This window comes from Barbatula barbatula (genome assembly GCF_947034865.1).
Source record: "Barbatula barbatula genome assembly, chromosome: 11".
Classification (NCBI taxonomy): Eukaryota; Metazoa; Chordata; class Actinopteri; order Cypriniformes; family Nemacheilidae; genus Barbatula; species Barbatula barbatula.
The window spans coordinates 3,002,735-3,026,271 of record NC_136774.1 but is presented as its reverse complement, the minus strand read 5'-3'; the positions used below and the strand labels follow the sequence as shown (position 1 = coordinate 3,026,271).

The 23,537-nt window shown below is 39.1% G+C and overlaps 1 protein-coding gene across 1 annotated transcript in view; it reads left to right on the top strand.

The window, feature by feature from the left end:
• The window catches only part of fgd (faciogenital dysplasia), a 37,058-nt gene that overhangs the window by 2,599 nt on the left and 10,922 nt on the right, over window positions 1-23,537 (top strand). The window contains exons 4-10 of the mRNA XM_079468002.1: window positions 837-1,451; window positions 6,982-7,074; window positions 7,594-7,730; window positions 11,125-11,281; window positions 11,372-11,510; window positions 22,990-23,048; window positions 23,314-23,460. Of these exons, the coding sequence (XP_079324128.1) occupies window positions 867-1,451; window positions 6,982-7,074; window positions 7,594-7,730; window positions 11,125-11,281; window positions 11,372-11,510; window positions 22,990-23,048; window positions 23,314-23,460 (1,317 nt within the window). The 5' untranslated portion in view covers window positions 837-866. The remainder of the gene's footprint in view (window positions 1-836; window positions 1,452-6,981; window positions 7,075-7,593; window positions 7,731-11,124; window positions 11,282-11,371; window positions 11,511-22,989; window positions 23,049-23,313; window positions 23,461-23,537) is intronic.

The following is a 23,537-nucleotide window of genomic DNA, read 5'->3' as shown; positions in this document are numbered from 1 at the left end:
TTTAACACCACCGTATAAGGTTTTATATTCAAACACTTAACTAAATGTTTACATTTTAAATTAACATGTTTCAATCAATAGATCAAAATAATATTTGATACTTGTTCAATTTACTTAAATAAATAAGTGTAACAAAACCAACATCTGGCTAACTCCTAACAAAAAGCTATAATTAGCCTATTCAGTGTTACCAGTGTTCAGTATTTAACGTGATTAAATTATGGACAGTGGTTCTCCATATATGGGAACATGTTATATCTACTTAAATACTTTTAGTTGCTTGAAGTTGATTGATTCAAGTTATTTGGAAATGGTTGTTTAAGTTTACTCTGTTCAGTTTAGTTCATCATACATTAAGAATTTGAGTAGTATAACCTGTTTCTGTTAAGTAGAACCACTGTCCATCATTTAATTAAGTAAGTTTAAAGTATAATTTGTTTTAGTGAAGTAGCACCTAGAAATAGTAACCCATCGGATCACCCTCTGAAACTACAACAATTTAATGGAAACCGTTTGGAACACTTTAACAACCAAATAGCAACCAACAAGAAATCTTGAGAACAATACACTAAAAAGCATCCAAAACACCTTAGAAACAACTTAGCCACATGCTAAATATTAATTTGAACACCATGGCAAACACATAGCAACATGCTAAATACTCAAAATACACTAGCAACCATCTGATGGTGTCCTGGCAGCCACAAATTCATAGCAATGGATGAGCAAACAGCAATTACAGCTTTTTCAGAAATGTCAGATAAAATTTTTTGGTAACTTATATACTTAGCGTTTTAGTTTGATTTTCTCTAGACTAAATGTTTCTATGTCTCCAGCAAAGGAAGAACCTCCACTGGTGTGTCAGCATGGAGTCTTCATCAGTTCAACCTCATATCAGCGATCATCATCAGGTCACAGAGTCAGCAACAATAAAGGATTCTGGGGAACTATGCTCTGTGGATGGGCCTGCATTAAAACCCTCAGAAATCTCAGAATGTTTGCAGTTGTGCAGATTGGACTCTTTTGACGATGAAAAAAATAAAGATAAGCTTCAAAAAGTGCATAAAAAACATTCTGATAGTGGTTTGGAGATTAGACATAGTGACTTGGATGGTGACCAAAATGATGGGAGCAGTAACCATAGAGATACGAGTCAGGAGGGGGCTTTTCCAGAGGGCCCCTGTAATTCTCAGGAGCACAAAGGGACGGAATTAAATGGAAAGATACCAAATCGTGACAGTGGTATTGATAGCCCCTCTTGTGGAACAGAGGGAGAGGTATTCCCAAATGAGAACCCTATTGAGGAGGAGGACAGGAATGATAGCATCCCCACAGAATCAGAGAGTATGTCGTGCGTCACTAATAGCAACAAATATGACTCATCACAGGATGAAGATAGTGATTTGGATGAGGGGAGCTGTCCAGAAGATCCAGAACGCCTGGAACTCAAAGTAAGACAATATATATTTACACACTTTTGCAAATGAAGTGTTTCTAAAGCTCTGTTTTACAACCTTAACTTGATTTTATCATTAGCGTTCTCCTAAAACACGTGAATTTTGGGCAGCCCAAATAAGCAGATTTGCATTGTATAATGCGCTTTTATCTAGTCAGAGGATATACCAGTATGTTGATATTCTAAACTGACGTGATATAGGCATGATATATCTGGTACTAATAACGATACTCCATGAACAACAAAAAACGAAATATGCTGGGTCTTGAAATAATTGATAAATGAAAAATGTAAGTTTAGCTTTTAAAGTAACGTCTTACAGTCCAGAAACAGTGTCATATACCAAATGTGTTAACCGATACTGAGAGACAAGTTACTGTGCATGTCATACATCTGAGGAAGTGAACGTCCATCTGTAATATTTCCTTGTGTGAGTTATGTGGACATTTACCGTTTCCCCACCATCTGTGTGTGCTTTGCCAATGACAACTTCATTACAATTCTTAAAAGGATAGTTCACCCTAAAAACGTAGAAGTTCTGTCAACAGTCACAAATATGGCATGCAAAACCTGTATGACTTTCCTTTTTCTGTGGAACACAAAAGAAGATATTTAGAGAAATAGTGGTTTACGTACAGTGGAATCAATTGGGTGCAGTGTTGTTTGGTTACCAATGTTCCTTAAAATATCTTGTTGTGCAGAACAAAGAATGTCATAGAGGTTTAGAACAATATGACAGTAAGTAATGATGTTAATTTTATGTAAATTAATTTTCATTTATAAATGAACTATAGATTTTTTTGTTAAATCTTTTTTATATTAATATGTTGGCACAATTATATTTTTTTTCTCGACATAACTCCTTTCAAAACATCTAAACATATGATTTTACCATTTCAGTCAAGTGAACTTTTGTGCAGTGCACATTCATGCTGAGGCATTAATTAAAATCGTTCGACTGACAACATGTAGGTTCACATCCCAACTGAGGGTGAGGCTAAGAGAGTCTCACTCGACAGGTTCCCCCACTCCCAATGTCACTTTTGGTTTTCTGGATGAGAAGGTGCAGATGAGTCTGCCATACATTTTGACACAAACATCAACACATTGAATGTGTTTCTATACATGCCGATTAGAAACACAGGTGGACATTACAGCACCAATTGGGAGAGAATCCACCTGGCTGCTCATTCGGCACATCAAACAGTATGTCGCAGGAGAGTTAAATGCAACCTGTGAAGCAGGGACGAAGTTACACTGTAGGAGTGTTCTGTACCTTAAGGTGTGACCGGAACAAGCTTTGTGTCTACTCAGCAGGAGTCACCCCACACAGATATTATGAGCACAAAACACGATCACACCCCTTGTTACCATCGTGCATGCCACAAACTGTCACTTTATTGTCTTTGAGTGAAGGAATGTTCATCTATTGTCTAAATACACACACAGAAAAAAAACACACACAAACAGAAACAACTTCCTGTCTTTCCTAACTATGGCCATCACATCTGCTGATAGGAAATGTGTCTGTATACTGTATGTGTGTGTTTATGAACAGCTGATGTGTTGATGTCTTTTTAATAGTCGTTCTGTCACACAGGATGTAGAATGTGCTGCTCACCACAATTGAGAACAGATAAGACACACAAAATGTTTGTGTGCTGTTTGTGCATGTGGGAGCATTAGATGGTTTTCATTTTTGAGTGTACGACTGGCTGATGTTTAAGTATGAACATTTATTAAAATAAACATGGGATATGAGAAGTCATATTGCTGTATTTTACACAGTCTTTGCTAATCTAGTTAGATACATTTTTCATATTTCTAAACCACAGATGCAAAAATATCACTTTATTCATGTAAGTAATGCTTCACTCCTTGAAAATCTGTTCCCCGATCCCCACGTAAATCCCCCCCCCCCCCCCCCCCCATGTGCACACCCTAGATCTTATTCAATTCCTATATACAGTGTTAATTAAATACAATTAATTAAAAACTATAAATTCTAGCAGCCCCCGGCCAGGCAAATAGGGCAAAACTGTATGCAAACGGTGGCGAGGAACCCAAAACTCCATTGGAGGAGAAGAAAACCTCAGAGGGAAACCAGGCCTAACTAGGAGATTCCAGTTGCACTTGATTTTGAAATTCTAGGTATAACCAACTGACCGGACGCCTGAGAGCGTAGTGCACGTGATGGACTGTAATACGAGAGATCTTACAAAAACAAAAGTTGTGATCACTTTTTACCCCCAAAAACATATTACATAGGAACATGAATAGTCAAAAATTTTTTGTAGCGTGAATGCTAAAATACAAAAAACTGTTGGAAGCCACTTTACATTCTGTTTGGTCTCCCATAATGAAATAAATTAACACATTTTTATGTCAATGTATTTTAGTTGGTAAGTAGCTATGCATAAATATAGTAGCTACATAAACGTAACGTAAAATTTAAAAGTTTGGTGCTGTTCCAGTTGAGCTGTTCTGCACTTCTTGATGAACTTTCATTAGGAACTTATATATATTAATTATATAAATTATAAATTTGTTATTAAATAAACAGTACTTTGCAAGCGTCTTAGGCATGTTAGTATTCTTTTAACCAATGATCAATGGATGGGGCTTCTATATTCTTCCAAGAAAATGTTACCAAACATCTTGCAAGGATTAAGTAAATATCAATCATTTTAATGTGATGACTTGGTAAGGATTAATCTACCAGAATTAGCCCCAAAGCACATAGTTACGGGGTAATTGGGAATTGTTTTGAGAAGACCCAAAATGTATCAAATATATAAACTAGGCAATTACAACAATTGCAGTAGTCATATTAATGTAATTTCGAGCAAAATCAGCAATTTGTTATTAACGCTATATGGAGCGAGGGTGTAATTATCTTAAAATTAAAGGAATGAGATTAATGAAGATTTCCAGTCTGGATTTAGAGCACATCACAGTACAGAGACTGCTCTGATTAGAGTTACAAATGATCTGCTTATGGCGTCTGACCGAGGTTGTATCTCCTTATTGATGCTGCTAGATCTTAGTGCTGCATTCGACACCATTGACCACAGCATGCTCCTACATAGACTCGAAAATGATGTCGGTATTAAGGAAATAGCTTTGAAATGGCTTAGATCTTATTTATGCGACCGTTTTCAATATGTAGCAATAAACAATGAGGTATCACGCAAATCGAAAGTCCAGTACGGTGTACCACAGGGCTCAGTCTTAGGGCCTATGCTCTTCGCATTATACATGCTACCTCTAGGAGATATAATAAAGCGACACGGAGTAAGCTTTCACTGTTATGCTGATGATACGCAACTTTATATTTCCTCGAAGCCTCATGAAACACAGCAATTCAATCGAATAGTGGAATGCATAGTCGATATAAAAAAGTGGATGAGTAGCAATTTTTTATTACTGAACTCGGACAAAACTGAAGTGTTACTTATCGGACCGAAAACCGCCCTACGTAACAACCAAGAATACTGCTTAACTATTGATGGATGTTCCATAAAACCCTCATCTTTAGCTAAGAATCTTGGCTTTATATTCAATAGTACTCTGTCATTTGAGAACCAGGTCGCCAACACCTGTAAAATTGCGTTTTTCCATCTTAAAAATATATCTAAACTACGTCATATGCTGTCACCATCCGATGCAGAGAAGCTTATACATGCCTTTATGACATCAAGACTAGATTACTGTAATGCACTATTAGGTGGTTGCCCTGCAGGCCTATTACAAAAACTCCAACTGGTCCAAAATGCGGCAGCTCGAGTTCTTACGCGTACAAAAAAGTATGAGCATATTAGCCCGGTTCTGTCAACCTTGCACTGGTTACCTGTAAAGCATCGCATTAACTTTAAAATCTTGCTTATTACCTATAAAGCCTTGCATGGTTTAGCTCCTCACTACTTGAGAGAACTTCTAACGTATTATAGTCCATCACGTGCACTACGCTCTCAGGTGTCAGGTCAGTTGGTAATACCTAGAATTTCAAAATCAAGTGCAGGCGGCAGATCATTTTCCTATCTAGCGCCTAAACTTTGGAACAGTCTTCCCTGCACTGTCCGGGAGGCAGACACACTATGTCAGTTTAAATCTAGACTAAAGACGAATCTTTTTACTCTTGCATACACTAGACTATCATAATATATATATTTCAAAGATCTAGGCTGCACTAGTTAGATCAACCGGAACCAGGGACACTTCCAATAACAACTGATGCATTTGTTGCATCAAAGAGTGCAGATCAGTACTCTACTCTCAGCCAGTCTTGTCTCATTGTTCCAAGGTTACCAGAGCGGACAGGACGCAGTCCAAGGTTACCGGAGCGGGCAGGGCGCAATCCATTCCCAGACCTGACAAATGCTGGACAAGGGACGTGGCGACTCTACAAAACTTCAGTCGCTATTAGATTATTAATGATAATTTTAAATCTAACTTTGTTTTTTATTTTGCCTTGTTGTGCAAGCACTGTCGAGCTTGTGCAGAGGCTGCAGTTTTTGCCAGAGGCGAACTGAAATCCCCTGGTTAGGCCTGGTCTCCCTCTGTGGTTTTTTTTCTCCTCCAATGGAGTTTTGGGTTCCTCACCACCGTTTGCATACTGTTTTGCACTGTTTGCCTGGCCGGGGGGCGCTGCTAGAATTTGATAGTCTTATTTAATTAACACTGCATATAGGAATTTATTGTGTGTCTGATATTTGACCTGTGTTTTGACTTCCATAACCTTTTATGTTTTACTTATAGTCAATGTTTTCTTGTACAGCTGCTTTGTAACAATGGAAATTGTAAAAAGCGCTATATAAATAAAGCTGACTTGACTTGACTTGGCATGTTGACATGCGTTGATAACTTTTCTCCAGCACAATTTACTTTAATTGAATCATAAAAAAAGTTGCTCCTGTAAATGAATGGACAATTGCGCATATGGCTGAGCATAAAAGCACGGCTAACCCCACCTCACCCCCTTACTGAATTAGATTTTTTTAGATTGTTATTCTGTTATTATGTTTGTTTGACTTAAGGCCATTACACATCGAGTCCGAAATTTGCGTCCAAAATTTCCACACATAAAATATAAATACGACCTCACGTTGTGTCTATCACATTTACACACTGCCTCCGATATTTTCGTCCGTCATAAATAAATTCCGACTGGGTTAGATTTCTGCGTTTTTTGCATCCATAGCAAGCATTTTGAGAGGAGTTTTGACAATTCAGAGACACCGTACAAATGACCTCCAAATATGACAAAACGCATATTTGCATTTGCCATTGGCAAAAATTTGCAAAGACTTTTACTCCGGTGAATTTGCAGGGCCCTACCCCTTTTGCGTGGTTTGTGTGGTGGTTAACACAAAGCCATTGGGGCACTTTGCAGATCTTTGTACCAAATTTCATTAAAAAAAAATTATTGTTAAAACACTGGAAAGATGTTTGTTTTCCTGTGGTAATGAAAATGTCATAAATCAAAGTAGTCATAAGAGTAATGAATCTTATTGTTTCTTCCTCAGAGTTTGCCATCTCAGTCTCAGTTGTTGAACATTGCTAAAGAGTTGCTTCAAACAGAAGAAGCTTATGTCAAAAGACTCAACCTTCTAGACCAGGTAACGCACACAAATACAAAAATTAGTTTTTTCTGGCTGTTGGACAGAATTTGGATTGTGTGCTGAGATAGTAGAAAATAGCAACCCTAGTACACCTTTACTTGTTCATTCTACTTCCTGTTTTCTTCCATTTCATCTGCAGTCTAATACTTTTGTTCTTGTCAGTTTACAGTTAACAAGCTTACAGTTTACAGGTTATAATGTAAACCTATTAAGGTGTGACAAATCTAAACACTTCTGTTATAATGAATGCACAAGATGAGTGTGTTTATTATACAGTATACATGAGGACAATCATGTTGTCAAAAGTGTTGTACCACGGGTGTAAACCCTTCAATTAAATTACATTTAGGTATTCACATTAAACAGTAATTACAATCATTTTTTAAATTTATAAAATTTTCGTCACTAAGACTTTTTTCTCTATTGTTTAAGACATTTTCCTATTTAGTGTTGTTAAATGCGTACAAGCACAACAGATGAGCAAAGCAAAATATAACACACTGTGTGTGCAAGCAGGTGTTCTGTGCCCGTCTCACAGAGGTGGGCATCCCCACTGATGTCATCACTGGAATCTTCTCCAACATATCCTGCATCTACCTATTTCACCACCAGTTTTTACTGCCTGAACTACACACACGCATCACACAGGAGTGGTAAGACCTGACAATAACAGTTTTCAAGCAAAACATTTAACAAAAGTACAGTAACTTGGTAAGGTCTTAAATACTAAAACATGTATTTCAAGTGGTCTACAGTTATGTGATGAAATACACCTGTGTGAGGAAAACTAAAATCACTCATCCTAAAAAAAAATCCCCCTAATCAGTGCTCGTGAGGTTGTGGGGCCCTAGGCGAAATTATGAAAAATTTATTTGCGTTCCAATGTATAACATTTCTCTGTAAAATAGCCGTAAATTACTGACAGCACACACACCAGTTATCGACTGTTATACTACAATATGAATACTGCAAAGTTGCTTTACAGCTTTTTCCTGTAAATACGAGAAACTTTATTTTACAGAAATTTCATTTTTTACAGTAAAATACTGGCAGCACAGACGCCTGTAATCTTCTGTAAATCTATTGTATTACAGCTTATTATTTTACAAATGACAAACAGCATATACAGTCACTGTTTTTATTTTAAGCAGAGATGCCAGCAATGCACTGAAATTCTATTAATACTTTGAAATTACTTTATCGCCTTATTCTGAAAATTACAAATATATATGAAATTTCTATAATTATTTGAATTTACAATCATCTTTAAAAATATGGTGAAGTAAAAACAATCCAATTTGAGTAGTTTTGGCAACACTCTTATTCAAAAAGGGGCTCTGGGAAAGCTCAGGTGTCACTTGCCTTTGTTTATTCAATATTATCAAATATCAAATATAAACCTATTTCAGAGGCTCCTGGGACACATGGCGTCCTCAGCTGGGGTGATCCCCCTCGGGTGGATGCACATAAGACTGCTCCAGCACTGGCTACAGAGTCGAGTTCCCTTAAGAGCGTGGCACACTGGCAGCAGGCATATCATCATTATGCCTCTCTGCCGCCGCATCCTAACCCCTTGATCTTCGATTGAACTTTTTACAGACAGGGGTCCCACTTGGGCAGGGTTTGAGGCGAGTCGTGGTTACGACAGATGCCTCCCTGCAGGGTCGGGGTGCTGTGTGCAAAGGGCGCGCAGTGTCAGGCAGGTGGACGGGTCCCCGCCTGCGTTGGCATATCAACTGCCATACCAACTAAATTCTTATAAGAATTACTACCCGTTGCAATTGCGCCCATTTATAACATTATCAACTAGTCAATTAATCTAGGCCTTAAGATGGCTGTCAACAAGCCTCTTATCAAGAACCTAAACTTAGACCCCAATGAACTAGGAAACTATAGATCGATTTCAAATCTCCCTCATCTGTCAAAAATACTAGAAAAAGTAGTGTCCACTCAGTTGTGCTCTTTCTTACAAAATAATGACATACACAAACAATTTCAGTCAGGCTTTAGACCGCATCATAGTACTAAAACTGCGCTCGTTAAAATAAAAAACGACCTGCTTATAGCATCAGATAAATGTCCTAGTCCTTGCTATTCTCCATATACATGCTGCCCATTGGAAACATTATTGAGAAACATGGAATTAGCTTCCACTATGTCCTAGCGCACAGCTGGCCGCATGACTTGATCACCAGGTTCCTTAGGAGCGAGTGAAGGCTGAATCTGCCTCGTCCGCTCTCCGAACCCTCTTGGGACCTTGATGTGGTCCTGGCGGTCCTTCAGAGGTCCCCTTTCGAGCCCCTTTGAGAGGCCGTTCTTTCTCATCTTGCGATGAAGACGGCTCTCCTGCTGGCGCTCGCATCTATCAAGAGGGTAGGGTAGCTACAAGCATTCTCTGTGTCCGCTGATTGCCTAAATTTCGGGCCCGGTGATTCCCACCACTCCCTTTCGGAACTTGCAGGTGCTCCTCCCTTCTTCCCCCTCGGGCAAAGAATAGGCATTCCATCCATCACTAAGCACTTTGTGGCAGCGGGCTGGGCGGAGAAGCCCTGCATCCTGAGGCTGGGTATCAGCTGAGTTATACACACATAGCTCTAACCTGACCTAGTGCCCCACACGCAGTAACCCCCCAAGAGGGCTGTTCCGTCTGATGTATCCTCATGAGCTGGTTCCATTCGTGGCAACCTATTACCTCCTCTAGGTGGACATCTACCTCGTGGTACTCCTTTCAGTCCGCACATTCCTCCCATGAGTTCTCCCCTGCCGGCTTCCCCAGTACCGGGCGACTTCTCGACATTAAAGAAATAAGGCCTCCATCCGTTGTGGCCGATGGCAGTGGCCTCTCATCCTTGCCAAAGCTCTGGGACCCTCCTCCACTGGATGGTTACAGTTTCGCACTTGCGCTCATGTCTAACATGCCCAGGCCAGTCATTGTCACTTCGCTAGAGATTGTGACACGGCACAGTGCTGTAGCATTTTCAATAGGAACCCCATCTGTCGGTTCGCCACAATGTCGAGAGACCGACAGAAAGGGAATGTCTCGGTCACGTATGTAACTTCAGTTCCCAAATGGAGGTAACGAGACGTTGTGTCCTTCATGCCACAACACGTGCTACCCACTGCAGAAGTCGAGAGTTGCTCTCAGGCTACTCAGCACAAAAGGTGAATGATGCAGCACGCCATCTCCTCTTTATACCGGATATCCAGGGGCGGAGTCCGGCATGCAAATTAAATTTGCCAATTTCATTGGTCTTTTCAAAACTAGTCAGAAAACGATAGGTTATCAAGTCAAACCCCATCGGTTCCACACAACTTGTGGAAGTTTCCCCACCACCTAGTCTGTGGCGTTAGTGGTTGGGATTCTGGGCATGTGGCCAGGTTGGGGTCAAGCCCACGTGGTTGCGATATCTGTCATTAACGTAACGCCACCTGACGGTTGATGTACGCTAGGAATGTCAGCAGCATGTGCTTGCGCCAAATGAGAGGCAGGGGCCTCTACATCTCAAGGCAAGCTGTCATCATCTCCAGGCAATTGGATTGTCATCTAAATACTTCTTGGAGCCACACATTTTTAACATGTATGTTTAGTGTTGCTGATTAAACTTTTTCTATTATTGAGCATTAAAAAAAATTAATTCATTTACACTCAATGCAGGATAGGATACTCAAGACTGTGAGGAACTTGTTTTATTCTGTTGAAACTCTTGTAAAAGGTTTTTAACCTAGTAAATTCAATTTAACATTTACATGCATGCATTTGGCAGACGCTTTAATCAAAGGCGTCTTATATTGCTTTTTTGTGTAATTTTGGACAAAATGAATCTTAATAATCTTTAGTGAGAAATTTGTATTAACTAGACCTGGCTCTCAACATAAAATAAATGAATCTGGCAGTAAAGGGGAAAGCTAAAAAGATTTTCATAGATTGCAATTTAATAGAACTGGGAAAAACAAACTACAGTAAGCAAAGCTTTGCCAGATAAAAATACAGACAAAACAAGTCTATTACAATTAATACAGTAATATCTATATGTATATGTATGTCAGGAGCCGTAATCCACGTATAGGAGACATCTTGCAGAAATTAGCCCCATTTCTGAAGATGTATGGCGAGTATGTGAAGAACTTTGATCGTGCCATGGAGCTGGTCAGCACATGGATGCAGCGGTCTGCTAATTTTAAATCTACTGTGCAAAATATCCAGGTTAGAGACATATGGAGAGACTAAACATTATTTCACTAATCTCCTTTACAATGTACTATTCATTTACTTCAAATCCCTCCATGTATACAGAAACAGGATGTGTGTGGGAACTTGACATTGCAGCATCATATGTTGGAACCAGTGCAGCGTATTCCACGTTATGAGCTTCTACTAAAAGATTACTTGAAGAAACTTCCAGATGGAGCGCCAGACAGGAAAGATGCCGAAAGTGAGTCATTCTGATTTTTTCACATATTGTTTCTCTCATAATGTTGAATACAGCCACAATGTCATATGAGTTTCTAAAAATCTTCCCCCGGGCAGGCGTTTTCAAAAAGGTTGTGTTTCTGTGACCGAGTACTGCGTTTGTGTGTGGATGAACGGCCAAACCGCATAGAAAAAACTGCAGTTTTGAAAATACCTGTGTTCATGTGGACAGGGCCTGAGATAGTGTATAGGCAGAGTTAACCAGGGTAATGAGACAAAACTGAATGAGATATAATGAGAGCATAATTAGCCCAGCAACTGATAATGGTAAATGTTGTTAATAAAGGACTATAAGCAAAACATTTAAAGTTATACAAGTAAAAACAAAAATACAGAAGACATACACACCGGTTCAAAAACACCCACATACAAAACACTGACTCACAACTACACACACACAACATGCACACGTACAGACACACACATGGATGTGCACACACCCACGCACGCGCACACACAGTGGTTATCACAGGGAAGCACAGATTTAAGATAAAGGAGAAATAAATAAATAAATGTAATATTCATTAAGTAAAACTTTAAAATAAAGTTGTGAGCAGCCAGCAAGATTTTGAAGCGGGTTTGATTCAATTTGGATTTTGTTTTGAAAGTACTTGATTTTGGCTGCAGACATAACAGTAGCAAATGAGTAAAAACAATTAGATTTGGAGAGGTCAGCAGGGTAAGTAGACTTGTGCCACTTCCTCTCTGCAGTTCTTAGCTTGGTTTGTTGGTTTGAAGAAAGCCAGGAGTAACAGGGTGTTGCACGTGCAGGCCTAGAGGTGAGAGGGTAGACATTGCCAAGGCAGGATGTTAAGGTTATACAGAGACTATCTGTAGCTCCCTCTTTGAGAGATGAGTAGAGGGTTGTGGTGGGTAAGTAGCAAGACACCATGGATAAAAAGCAGGTGGGATAGAGGGAACAAAGATGGATTAGAGTTACAGTGAACTGGATAAAGAAATGGTCAGAGACACAGACAAGCTGACTGTGGATGGCCAGATGGTGATTAGGTCTCTGCTGTGTGCTTGTGTATGTTTGTATATAGTGGACAGTCTGTACTGAAAACACATGTTAGTAGCAGGAAAAATAGTAGGAAAGTAGGGGAAGAAAAGATAGCACTACAAAACTTGCTTATACTTACTTATATTCCACTTTTATTGTATCACGTGTATTTGCATTGCAGTTTTTTTACATTCTTGTCTGTGGTGCAGAACATCTAGGAGCACTTTCAGTTTCACTGTATTAGGACATTTTTCTTTGTCGTGAACCGTAGTTTTTATTAATGCTTCAATGAAATGACTGACCCTGGTTAATGGCGCAAAGACTAGTCTATTAAAGGTAGAGGCTTATGCATTCTGTTGTTTTATTAAATGTAATTCTTATATTTTCTTCCGCTTCTCTGTGTTGCAGAACACACCGCTATTTTATAATTCTGGGCTCAGTCTTCTTTCTGCAAAAAAATAAACTAGTTTTTATCATATCAGACTAAAAGGAGACCAACATGCAACCAGTCCGCGTTATTTTTTGGGCAACTCGTTTGACATGCTCATCAGTACACGATGCATTTAATGATTTTAAACACGTAAGATGTCAGAGTTTACAATGCAGAAGCGGTGTGGTGTCATTTGCCTGTGAAATTAGCCGTTTGCAGCTTTAACAAATTTGTACAGAAGTTCAGAAATATATGAGAATGAACTTTATTTGCACGCGACTCCGCTCATGTGTACTCGGAAGGGAAATGATGAAGCAGATGTAAGGTTAACTTTCTTGCTTCTGCTGCCTGAATGGATGGTTTTTTGTCCGCGCGCAGGTTAAAACTGCAATATGCGGGAGCTTCAATGAACTTTTGTTGTAATATTTCTGTACCCATGCCTTAGATAAAAAAGTTGCCCGCAACAGGTCCGTAGCCAGCCTATTGAAAGGGGAGGTTATTTTTTTTTAAAAGTGGACCTTTTTGCAGTTTTTCTCCTCCTTTTGAATTTAATTATGAGGTTCAAATACTTCATTTTGGTGACCTTTTATGCACTAATTTCTGATGGATTAGCTTGTCTGCTTTTATCTTAACCAGCACGCTTTTTGATGCAGCTAAAATATTTATTGCATTGTTGTCAAATTGCTTCCTCATGTAACACTTTTGTCAGTCCATACACAGTTCATACGTTTAAAGACCACACTAACAACAGAATAGATTTATTAAACTTTTTCTGAAATATTCATAATAATTCTTCTCATGATAATTTCTTGACTCTCTGTCAATGCCTCTTTGCAATGTTTTATTATTATAATTTCGCTATATTTATATGGCTATTATATTGTACACCAGGGGTCCCCAAACTTTTTTCTGCAAGGGCCACATAATTCTCCCTGTCTTTAATGGGGAGCCGGGTCGGTTTGTAACAGAAAACTACATGGGCAGGAGGTACTACTTGAATTGTAGACTTTTGAGTGGATAAATCCTTTTAATAAAAAAAAATTATATATATATAACCCCTCCCCCCGCATTCATTCATATGGCGATGCTTCTTCACGTTGCTTTGAAAAGTGTATTGCGAGAACACGCATACAATACGCACACGCGTCCTGCAACAATAATCATATTAATTTGAAACAGCACCGCAGAAATTTGTCACAAGCATTGATTAAAGCAATGATGACAATAATCACATGAAAAAAAACGACTTAAATTCTGGACCTTTGGCAGTGAGGGGGGGTTCGTTCGTTCCCTTGTAGTTCCACCGAGGACCCCGCGGATCCTGTTTGCCCTACAGCACTACAGTAAATGTGTGTACTATATAGTCGTTTAACTTGCGCATTAACGCAATCAGCAGTGTTTCTGAAACACTTCTCTCTTGCGTAGACAGCAGAAACATATCAGTCCATGGCTGAAATTCATGATTGTGTTCATATTGTGGAAATCGCTTTATCCATTTATAATGCGATTGGTTTAGCCATGCTGACGTCACTCATTCATGTGCACGCGCGCGCAAACTAATCTTAGCTTCAGGATCAAAGCTTGAGTTGACAAAGAAACTCCACGAGCAGCTTCATGGTACCAACAAAGCTCGATCACGTTGGTTTGGTTTTGTCAACCCAAAACTAATCCAACTACCCTGAGTTTGTTCAGCTACATTCATGGTACAGGCCCCTGGATACAGACGGACTGATGTAAATATTTTGTATAATCATTATACAAACCAACATGACTTGAGATAGTGTTATTATGTTTCCATGCCTGTTTTATATAATAACTAGAAAATGGTCTGACTGGTTATGACTGTTGTCTTTAGCAATAGATTCCATACACAGATATCACATTCAGATAAGGTCAATAAATGCAGTTTTGTTAAAAAGTAATCACGTGGATCCTAGACATTTACCTATGTGGTATTTTACTGCTGAGTTAAATGTTTTAACATAAAGGAAATATAAACCAGTACTTTGTATACTGAACTTATTTTGAGCTAAAAATCACAATATTTATAATTTTAATGACATGTAGTTAATGTTACAGTGCATAGAATAATTTAAACAACAGTATTTCGGTTGATGAATAAAATAAATATGCTACGTTATGGTGCAAATGCATATATACTGAACACCAACCTGAAACAATCTGACAATAAATCAAGAAAGCGACAATCAAGAAAGAACATTTATAATAAAGGCCTGTTTATAGGACTTTGTAATATAAATGTTTTCCTGTTCAGAGCCAGGGTTTACTGCTGGAAAATTTGCAGTCAGTTTCCAGTGCAGTTTTCACAATGTGGCCTGTTTGTGTAACAGCAGTGTCTCCTGGCTTGTGATGTAAAGCTCAAATCTAATTGACTATAAGACTATAACTTTAGCTAAGACCATGGCTTTGCATTATAGGCTAGACGCACTAGACCTATGGCAGTCTGAACTGGCAAGTAACATGCAACGGTCAGACAAATGACGAGAGAAACAGAAGGGTAATAAAGATAAATTAACTGAGTGATAATAGCGGGCAGGTGTGAAATGATTACAGGAATTAATAAGCTAAGGGAATGGGTAACAGGTGCGAGAGTGAACACTAGGTGAATCACCGGTGAGAGGTAAACACGAGGGCGGGGCGAGTGACGTAGACACTGAGCACGTGTCCTACCATCAAACAATGAAGAACATATGCTCGACAAAACATTAACACACCTCCTGCGCCAGACAGCGACCAGACAAGACAAAAGCCACAACACACACAGAGTGTCAATGTCTTCAAAGGATTTGTTTTTGTTCTAGCACATTATCACACCGAACATTTGCGGTAAATATTCACAGGCAGTTTAAATAGGGTTTCGCAGCTAATACTGAAAGCCATTCCTGCTATTCCCCAATAACAGTGGTTAAAAACGAATAACACAGGGTCATTCGGGTACTGTAAGTCATCTTGACAAGCGCATTTTAATATTACACATTACATCTAAACCACCAGCCTGATTAACCCTCTAACCTCTTCTATTATTTTTGACCGAAAAACTGTCAGCTGAAGAAGCCAAGAAAAGTAGCTTTTGGCTATGGTTAAGGAGGAAGGATGTGTGTTGGGGCACCACCACGGCTGGATTTAGTAATTGGGAATACCGGGTATTTTCCCAGTGGTCCAACATACTTTTGAGGCCGATACATCTACTATTTTCGGTTGACGAGCAGTTTCTGCCAATCTATATACCTATAGAGCAGTATTGCCTACATCATATTTAACTTGACCACATTTATACAGTGAGGGAAATAATTATTTGATCCACTGCTGATTTTGTAAATTTGCCTGCTTACAAAGAAATGAAGTGTCTATAATTTTTACGGTAGGTTTATTTTAACTGAGAGAAATTCAACCAAGAAATCAGGGGGGAAATGTATATGTAGGTTATAAAATTGATATGTAATTAAATTAGTGAAATAAGTATTTATGTATCCCCTACTAACAAGCAATAATTCTGGCTCCACAGATTGGTTATGTGCCTATATGGACCACAGATTAGTCCTGTCAGATTAAATTACTAAAATGTATCCTGACACGTGTAAACCTGGTGACCAACTATCAGAAATGCCTTACCTCTGCACTTGCCAACAAGGGTTTCTCCACAATGTACAGTTACGTTTTGCTCTGGGGTCAAATACTTATTTCACTGACTGAAATGCTAATCAATGTATAACCTTTATATAACATATTTTCCCTGATTGTTTTTATATTCTGTCTCTATCATTTAAAATAAACCTAAATACCATACAAATTATAATGTCTTTTCGAGCAGACAAACTTACAAAATCACCTCAACTTCTCTCACTATCACAAGGGTAATGGGCTGCAGCTGCAGGCCCACAGGACAGCCAATCTTTTTTTTTATATATGATCTATTTATTGAGTTTTTCACAACACCAAAGACAAACAATTAATATAAAAAAAGAAAAATGTATAATAATAATATGATAAAAAGCACACACAAAAAAAAAACAGACAAAAAAAATATATATTAAAAAAACATTACTACAAAAACACCAACACAAAATCCCTCACAGTATTAACAGGTTTAGTATAGTATACAATATATAACAGAGCTTTATGTCATAATACAGAAATAGGACAAGGTCAGCCTTAACTAGGTCCAGCAAGTAAAGTTGAGTAACCTCAAAACTTAGAAAATAATGTGTGTTACTAACGATAATACCAGTTGAAAACTGAGAAACCACTGAAAGTGCAGGGTTGGGCAGTCAGTCAGTCAATTGAGACTGCATCCAGCTGCAGAGATTTAACATGCATAAAAAAGGGTAACCAAATTCTTGAAAATGTAATCATAGAACCACGAAGGCAGTGTTTATTTTTTTCCAATTAACAAAAAATAAGGCATCTTTTATCCACAGAGTATGAGAAGGGACTCGAGGACCCTTCCAGTTCATCAAAATGCAACGTCTCGCTAATAGTGTTAGAACAGCTACCAACTCAGCGAAATGAGACGGCAATGAGTAATTAGGAGGTAAAACTCCAAACAAGCCAACTAGCGGAGAGGGATGGATATTGAAAGAAGTAATAGCGGAGAGTGAGTCAAAAACCGACTCCCTAAAAAGAGATAAAGCAGGACCAGTCCAGAACATATGAGTTAGATTAGCCGGTTCTAGATGACACTTGTTGCAGCTTGGATCAATGTCAGGGAACATACGGGCTAATTTACTTTTAGACCAATGTACCTTGTGGACTACTTTACACTGTAAAACCCTGTGGCGAGCACAAACAGATGACGTGTGAACACGTTTCAAAATCGAATTCCATGTCTCTGTCTCTATCTCTATATTAAGATCCCTAGCCCAGGTAATCCGCAGACTATCAGAATCCAAAGGGCAACATGTGAAAAAGGTATTATAAATCGTAGAGATGGCCCCCTATGATAGGGATTGATATTTGATATGGTATCGACAATGGTGGAGGGTGGGATCGAGGGGAATCCCAGAAAATGCTTACGGACAGTCACGGACTTGCAAGTATCTGAAAAAGTGGAACCTTGGTAAGTTAAAAACTTGAGTCAATTGTTCAAAAGAAGCGAATGTTCCGTCAATGTAAAGATGTTAAATGGAAATGATCCCGTGGTCCACCCAGGCCGCAAAAGCCTTATCAATGAGAGAGGGAGGAAAGAGGGGGTTAGAATGAACAGGGCACAGAAGAGGTGTTGACTGTAAAGTAAAATGCCGCCTGAGTTGACGCCAGATCTTAAGACAATTTTTTAGGACAGCCAATCTTGACACTAATCTTATCGGTAACGGGTCTTCCTATCGCTTGTCTGTTGATGTGTGGGCGTGCTTTTCCGTATGAATTTCTTTTCTTGGGAAAATCATCGCCAGCCATCTTGGACAACGCAGGGAGCTTGGGAAACTCAGAAGCGGCCATCTTGGACCAGGCAGGGAACTCTGAAGCGTCCATCTTGGACGAGGCAAACGGACTCTGGGCTGGCGGCCATCTTAGGAGCTGCCCTGGAAATCTTGTGAATAGGCTCTGGGCTGGTGGCCATTTTGTGAAAGTGCTCTGGGTTGGTGGCCATGACGACTCGAGACACTGGCTTGGCTTGGCTAGTCTGTTGTAGTTCTTTTGTTCATTTGTTCCCTATTGATTTGCTCCAAGGAGTGTATTGTTACCCTTTTTGGTTATGCCCTTGTGTTTCACTTGTCATTTGTCAGTCGTTGTTTCTTTGCTTTGGTTTATTTATGTTTCGGATTAATTTTGCCCCTTGTTCCTTTATTCTTTAATTTTGTTATACTTTGTTTTGTGCAAAGTAAATCTTTAACTGCATCAATGAACCCACTCAGCGATTTAATCATAAACTAGACTTGATTTATATCTCACGGAGCCGATCTAACCAATATAGATATTATATCTCTAAACATTAGAAACTGTCACAGCTATGAAGTCAAAAAAGATTAATGAGAAAAATATAGCACAATGGTACAATAAGCACCACTGGCACCCTTTAAAGAGAAACACGTAAACTGGAGCGCAAATGGAAGTAAACCCAATTAGAGGTCTTTAAAATTGCGTGGAAAGAGAGTGCAAACTGTTATAAAAAGGCACTAAAAGCGAGTGGGGAGACAGTTTAGCGCAGCGTCGGCAATCCTCACGGAGGCGGCGATGTCCGCTATGGGTGACGCAGAGGTGGCAGGATTAAATCCAGTAGATTTGGGAAGACTGAGCTAACAGAGGAAAATGAAGATAAAGGTAATCCACAACACGACACGCACACATCCGACAAGGTATTCAGCACTTCAGGCTTGACGCGAAAATCCAAACGGACAGGACAGGACAGGACAGGACAGGACAGGACAGGACAGGACAGGACAGGACAGGACAGGACAGGACAGGACAGGACAGGACAGGACAGGACAGGACAGGACAGGACAGGACAGGACAGGACAGGACAATATTAACGGGGGTACGGAATCAGCGTTTGTGAACTGACTACAACGATCGCACAAAGGGAGTGTGAATATGTGAGGATTAAATAGGGTAGACTAAATGAACACCAGGTGCAAACAATGAACTAAATGCGTGCAGTAATGAGGCGGCAGGTGTGGCATATAACACGCAGATAGAACGCGCGGCTGTCAAAACAATCTTAACAAACACTCACACACAGCAAATTATGAAACAGACATGTGCATAAGACCCAGGGAATGCGCACCTGCAGACCTGCTGAACCATCATTCATATAATTTGAATCAGGGCATTGGGGAATTTTCCAAAACATGTTCACTGACTCCGATATAGCCAAAAGTTTTGCGTGTGGCAAGGTTAAAACGGCGTACATACTTGGATTCGGCATTGCTCCACATTTTAAGAAGCTTCTTATAAATGGCTATGGTTAGGATAATGCGAGAGCTAGTGTTAAGGTAAGGACAACTGAAACTCAACACTTCAAAAAAACATAATTCACAATGACAATACTTGAATGATCACAATTAAACATTAGTGTACCTAATATGTATGATGGGTGTGACAGTGTCACACTTATACCTTATAGTGCTCTGCATAGTAAGTGGTCCACCCTCCCCCCAAAAAAGGGCTGTTGCTTGATGTCGTGTTGGTAGTAAAAAATATTGTGGAGGTGGTTAAAAGGGTACTAAAAGGTAGTAAATTCCTCTCTATGATTCCTGCATATACCCTAGTCTAGATTAAGGGGCGGTAATATTATAATAAGGTCCGGCTGGGATGTCACAGCCAGAGCGAAATCTGAGCGGCTCGATTTCTCTCATGTTTGCAGGGAAAGGCACACCAAAACAAACTTACTGGGTTTTTATTTTTCAAGTTTTCTGTGTTGCTAGGTTGCTTTTGGGTTATTATGCAATAATTACTTTCAATGTTGGGCTTGTGATCAGAAGGTTGCCGGCTCGAATCTCAGTGCCAGCAGGTCATGAATGAAGTGCCCTTGAGCAAGGCACCTTACCCCTGATTGCTCTGCAGTAAGGTGCCACAGTAAAAAAATACTTGTAAGTCGCTTTGGATAAAATCGTCTGCTAAATGTAAATGTAAAGAGAATGTTTATTAATCTCTATCAAATAATACTGTATCTACTTTGAAAGCTCTAAATTGTGTTGAAGTCTTTGGTTGTATATGTAATTTACTTCAGTATCTACAGTAAATAAAATGTCTGATGGTATTGTAGGTGCTGTGTTTAGTTGAATTAATAGTTATACTTTGTATAAGACATTTTATAACTAGAAAATTATTCAAATTATGCATAATAAAATTTGATCTTTAATGAACATATTAAATCACAAATAAATGTAATCCTCCATGTGAGGGACAATGGGTTTAAATAAAATAATAAAAATGTTAACTGTTTGGTCGTTGGGACGTACTTGTCACGTCCCAGAAGCGTTATCTGGTACATTGCTGTGACGAATATGGTCCTTTCCATTTACATCTCAGCAATGTCCAACGTTACTTCATCACGATGAATATCGTTGTCACAACGTAACTGTTAGCTGGGAGTGCATTGACCCTGTTTTTGGAAGACTGATTAAAACTAGACATACAATGTTTAAACTATGCTTACTGTAGCACACAGAATTTGCTAACATGAAGCAACTACAAATTCTTGAATAAATAAGTGTTAAAGTAAAAGCTTATAAATTAATAGATATACAAAATATCCACATTCTAGAAATAATTACAAAAACTGTAAATTAAATGCTATTCTGAATACTTATAATTGGTTATTTTTTCTTTGTTTTATTAACCCAGTCCCCCATGCAGTCACAGTTAATTGTTCTGAGAACCTTGTTTCCCCAATCGTAATCTTTAAAATGAATATTCACACACAATAATAAAAGATTATTGTGTGTTTTTAAGATGGCATTCTAGATGTAATCGTAGAGCCTGCCAATCAACATTCCAGTGCCACCTTGAAGCTGAATTGTCCAAAGACACTAGAACTCTGCAAAAAGCGATTTGCATGTGTTCTGGCATTTGAATGTTAAACGTTTCAAACTGTTGATTTTTCATAACCTACAATACTACCCAGAATCTGCCCCACCTACATTTTTAACCAGGAGCCCCTACTGATCACTTGTAGTAAGTGCTTTTATCCAAAGCTACTTACAAATGAGGTAAACAATGGAAGCAATTGGAACAACATAAGGACAATCAAAAACATACAGTAAGTGCAGTAAAACTGGTCTCATATAGCCTTTGCAAAGTATGCAAATGGTGGCGAGGAACCCAAAACTCCATTGGAGGAGAAAAAAAACCTCAAAAGCTGCAGCCTCTGCACAAGCTCGACAGTGCTTGCACAACAAGGCAAAATAAAAACATTATTTGATTTAAGATTATCATTAATAATTTTGTAGAGTCGCCACGTTCTTTGTCCAGCTCTATCATCACAGCATTTGTCAGGTCTGGGCATGGACTGCGTCCTGCCCGCTCTAGTAACCATGGACTGCGTGCGTCCTGCCTTCTCTAGTAACCTTGAAACAACGAGACAAGACTGGCTGAGAGTAGAGTACCGTTCTACACTCTTTGATGCAATAAATGCATCAGTTTTTATTAGAAGTGTTCCTGGTTCCGGTTGATCTAACTAGTGCAGCCTAAACCTTCGGAATATATATATTATGATAGTGTAGTGTATGGAAGACTGACCAGATGCCTGAGAGCGAAGTTTTAAACATTTTAAAGTTAATGCAATGCTTTATAGGTAACCAGTGCAAGGTTGACACAACGGGGCTAATATGCTCGTACTTTTTTGTACGTGTATGTAGCTGGTGGTCTTGTAGGCCAAGAGCAGAGCTTTGAATTTGATGCGAACGACTATAGAGAGCCAATGTAACTTAATGAAGAGAGGAGTGACTCGTGCTCTCTTCGGTTCATTGAAGAACACTTTTGCCACTGCATTCTGGATCATCGGTAGAGGTTTGGTTGTGCAAGCTGGAAGTCCAGCCAATAGCGCATTGCAATAGTTCAGTCTAGACAGGACAAGAGCATGGACTTGGACTGTGTAGCATTCTCGGACAGCTAAAAATTTTTAAAGCAAAAATTTTCCTGGGGTTGTAGAGGATGAATCTATAGGACCGGGTGGTGCTGGCAACATCATCCTTGAAGTTTAGCTGATCAATAATACAATTCGATTGCAAAATTGTTTTGACGATGTTGTTGTTTGTATGCAAAACTTTACAAAAAGACAACAACACTTTATAACATATAATATGTGTAAGCCAGTCATTAACATTCATGGATTTAGCATTTATCCGAAGAGAGCATTCAAGCAATAGATTTATCAGTATTTGTGTTTTCCCTGAGAATTGAATCCAAAAACATGTTTTGCCGCTAACACAATGCTCTACCAGTTGTGGTAAAGGAACACAGTCTTTTGTTTTATTATTATTCTGCCTTGTAGTGGAAAGACTAAAATTGCTATGCTGTGTCTGAATGTGTCTGAACTTTTCTGTCTCGCAGATGCTCTGGAGTTGATCTCCACCGCAGCAAACCACTCCAACGCTGCTATCAGGAAAATGGTTAGAGCAATATTCCTTTGTTCTTCTCTGTATCCAACCCCCTGCCCATATATTTCAAATGTCTCAGTCTACAGTATTTCATCACCCAGACAGGATGCACTTTTTTCATTTCCTGTCTGTGTGACTGAACATGTCTCATGGGTAAAACTGCAATATATCAATCTCACTTCTCTCTTGCTATTCTACTGTTATGTTGCCAATCATATTTCTTTTCTGTTTGAGTCGTGACAATAAATGGGAATAATCTCCCTGGTTGTGTGTGCAGGAGAATATGCACAAGCTGTTGGAGGTGTATGAGAGGTTAGGTGGAGAAGATGACATTGTAAATCCAGCTAATGAACTCATTAAGGAAGGTATCTTGAAGAAGATGTCGGCGAAGAATGGCACTGCTCAGGACCGATACCTTTATGTGGTGTGAACATATTTTAGTAAATTACTTTGGGTTAAATCATAATGAAAGTTTGTGACATTATGGCAACTAAGCACATT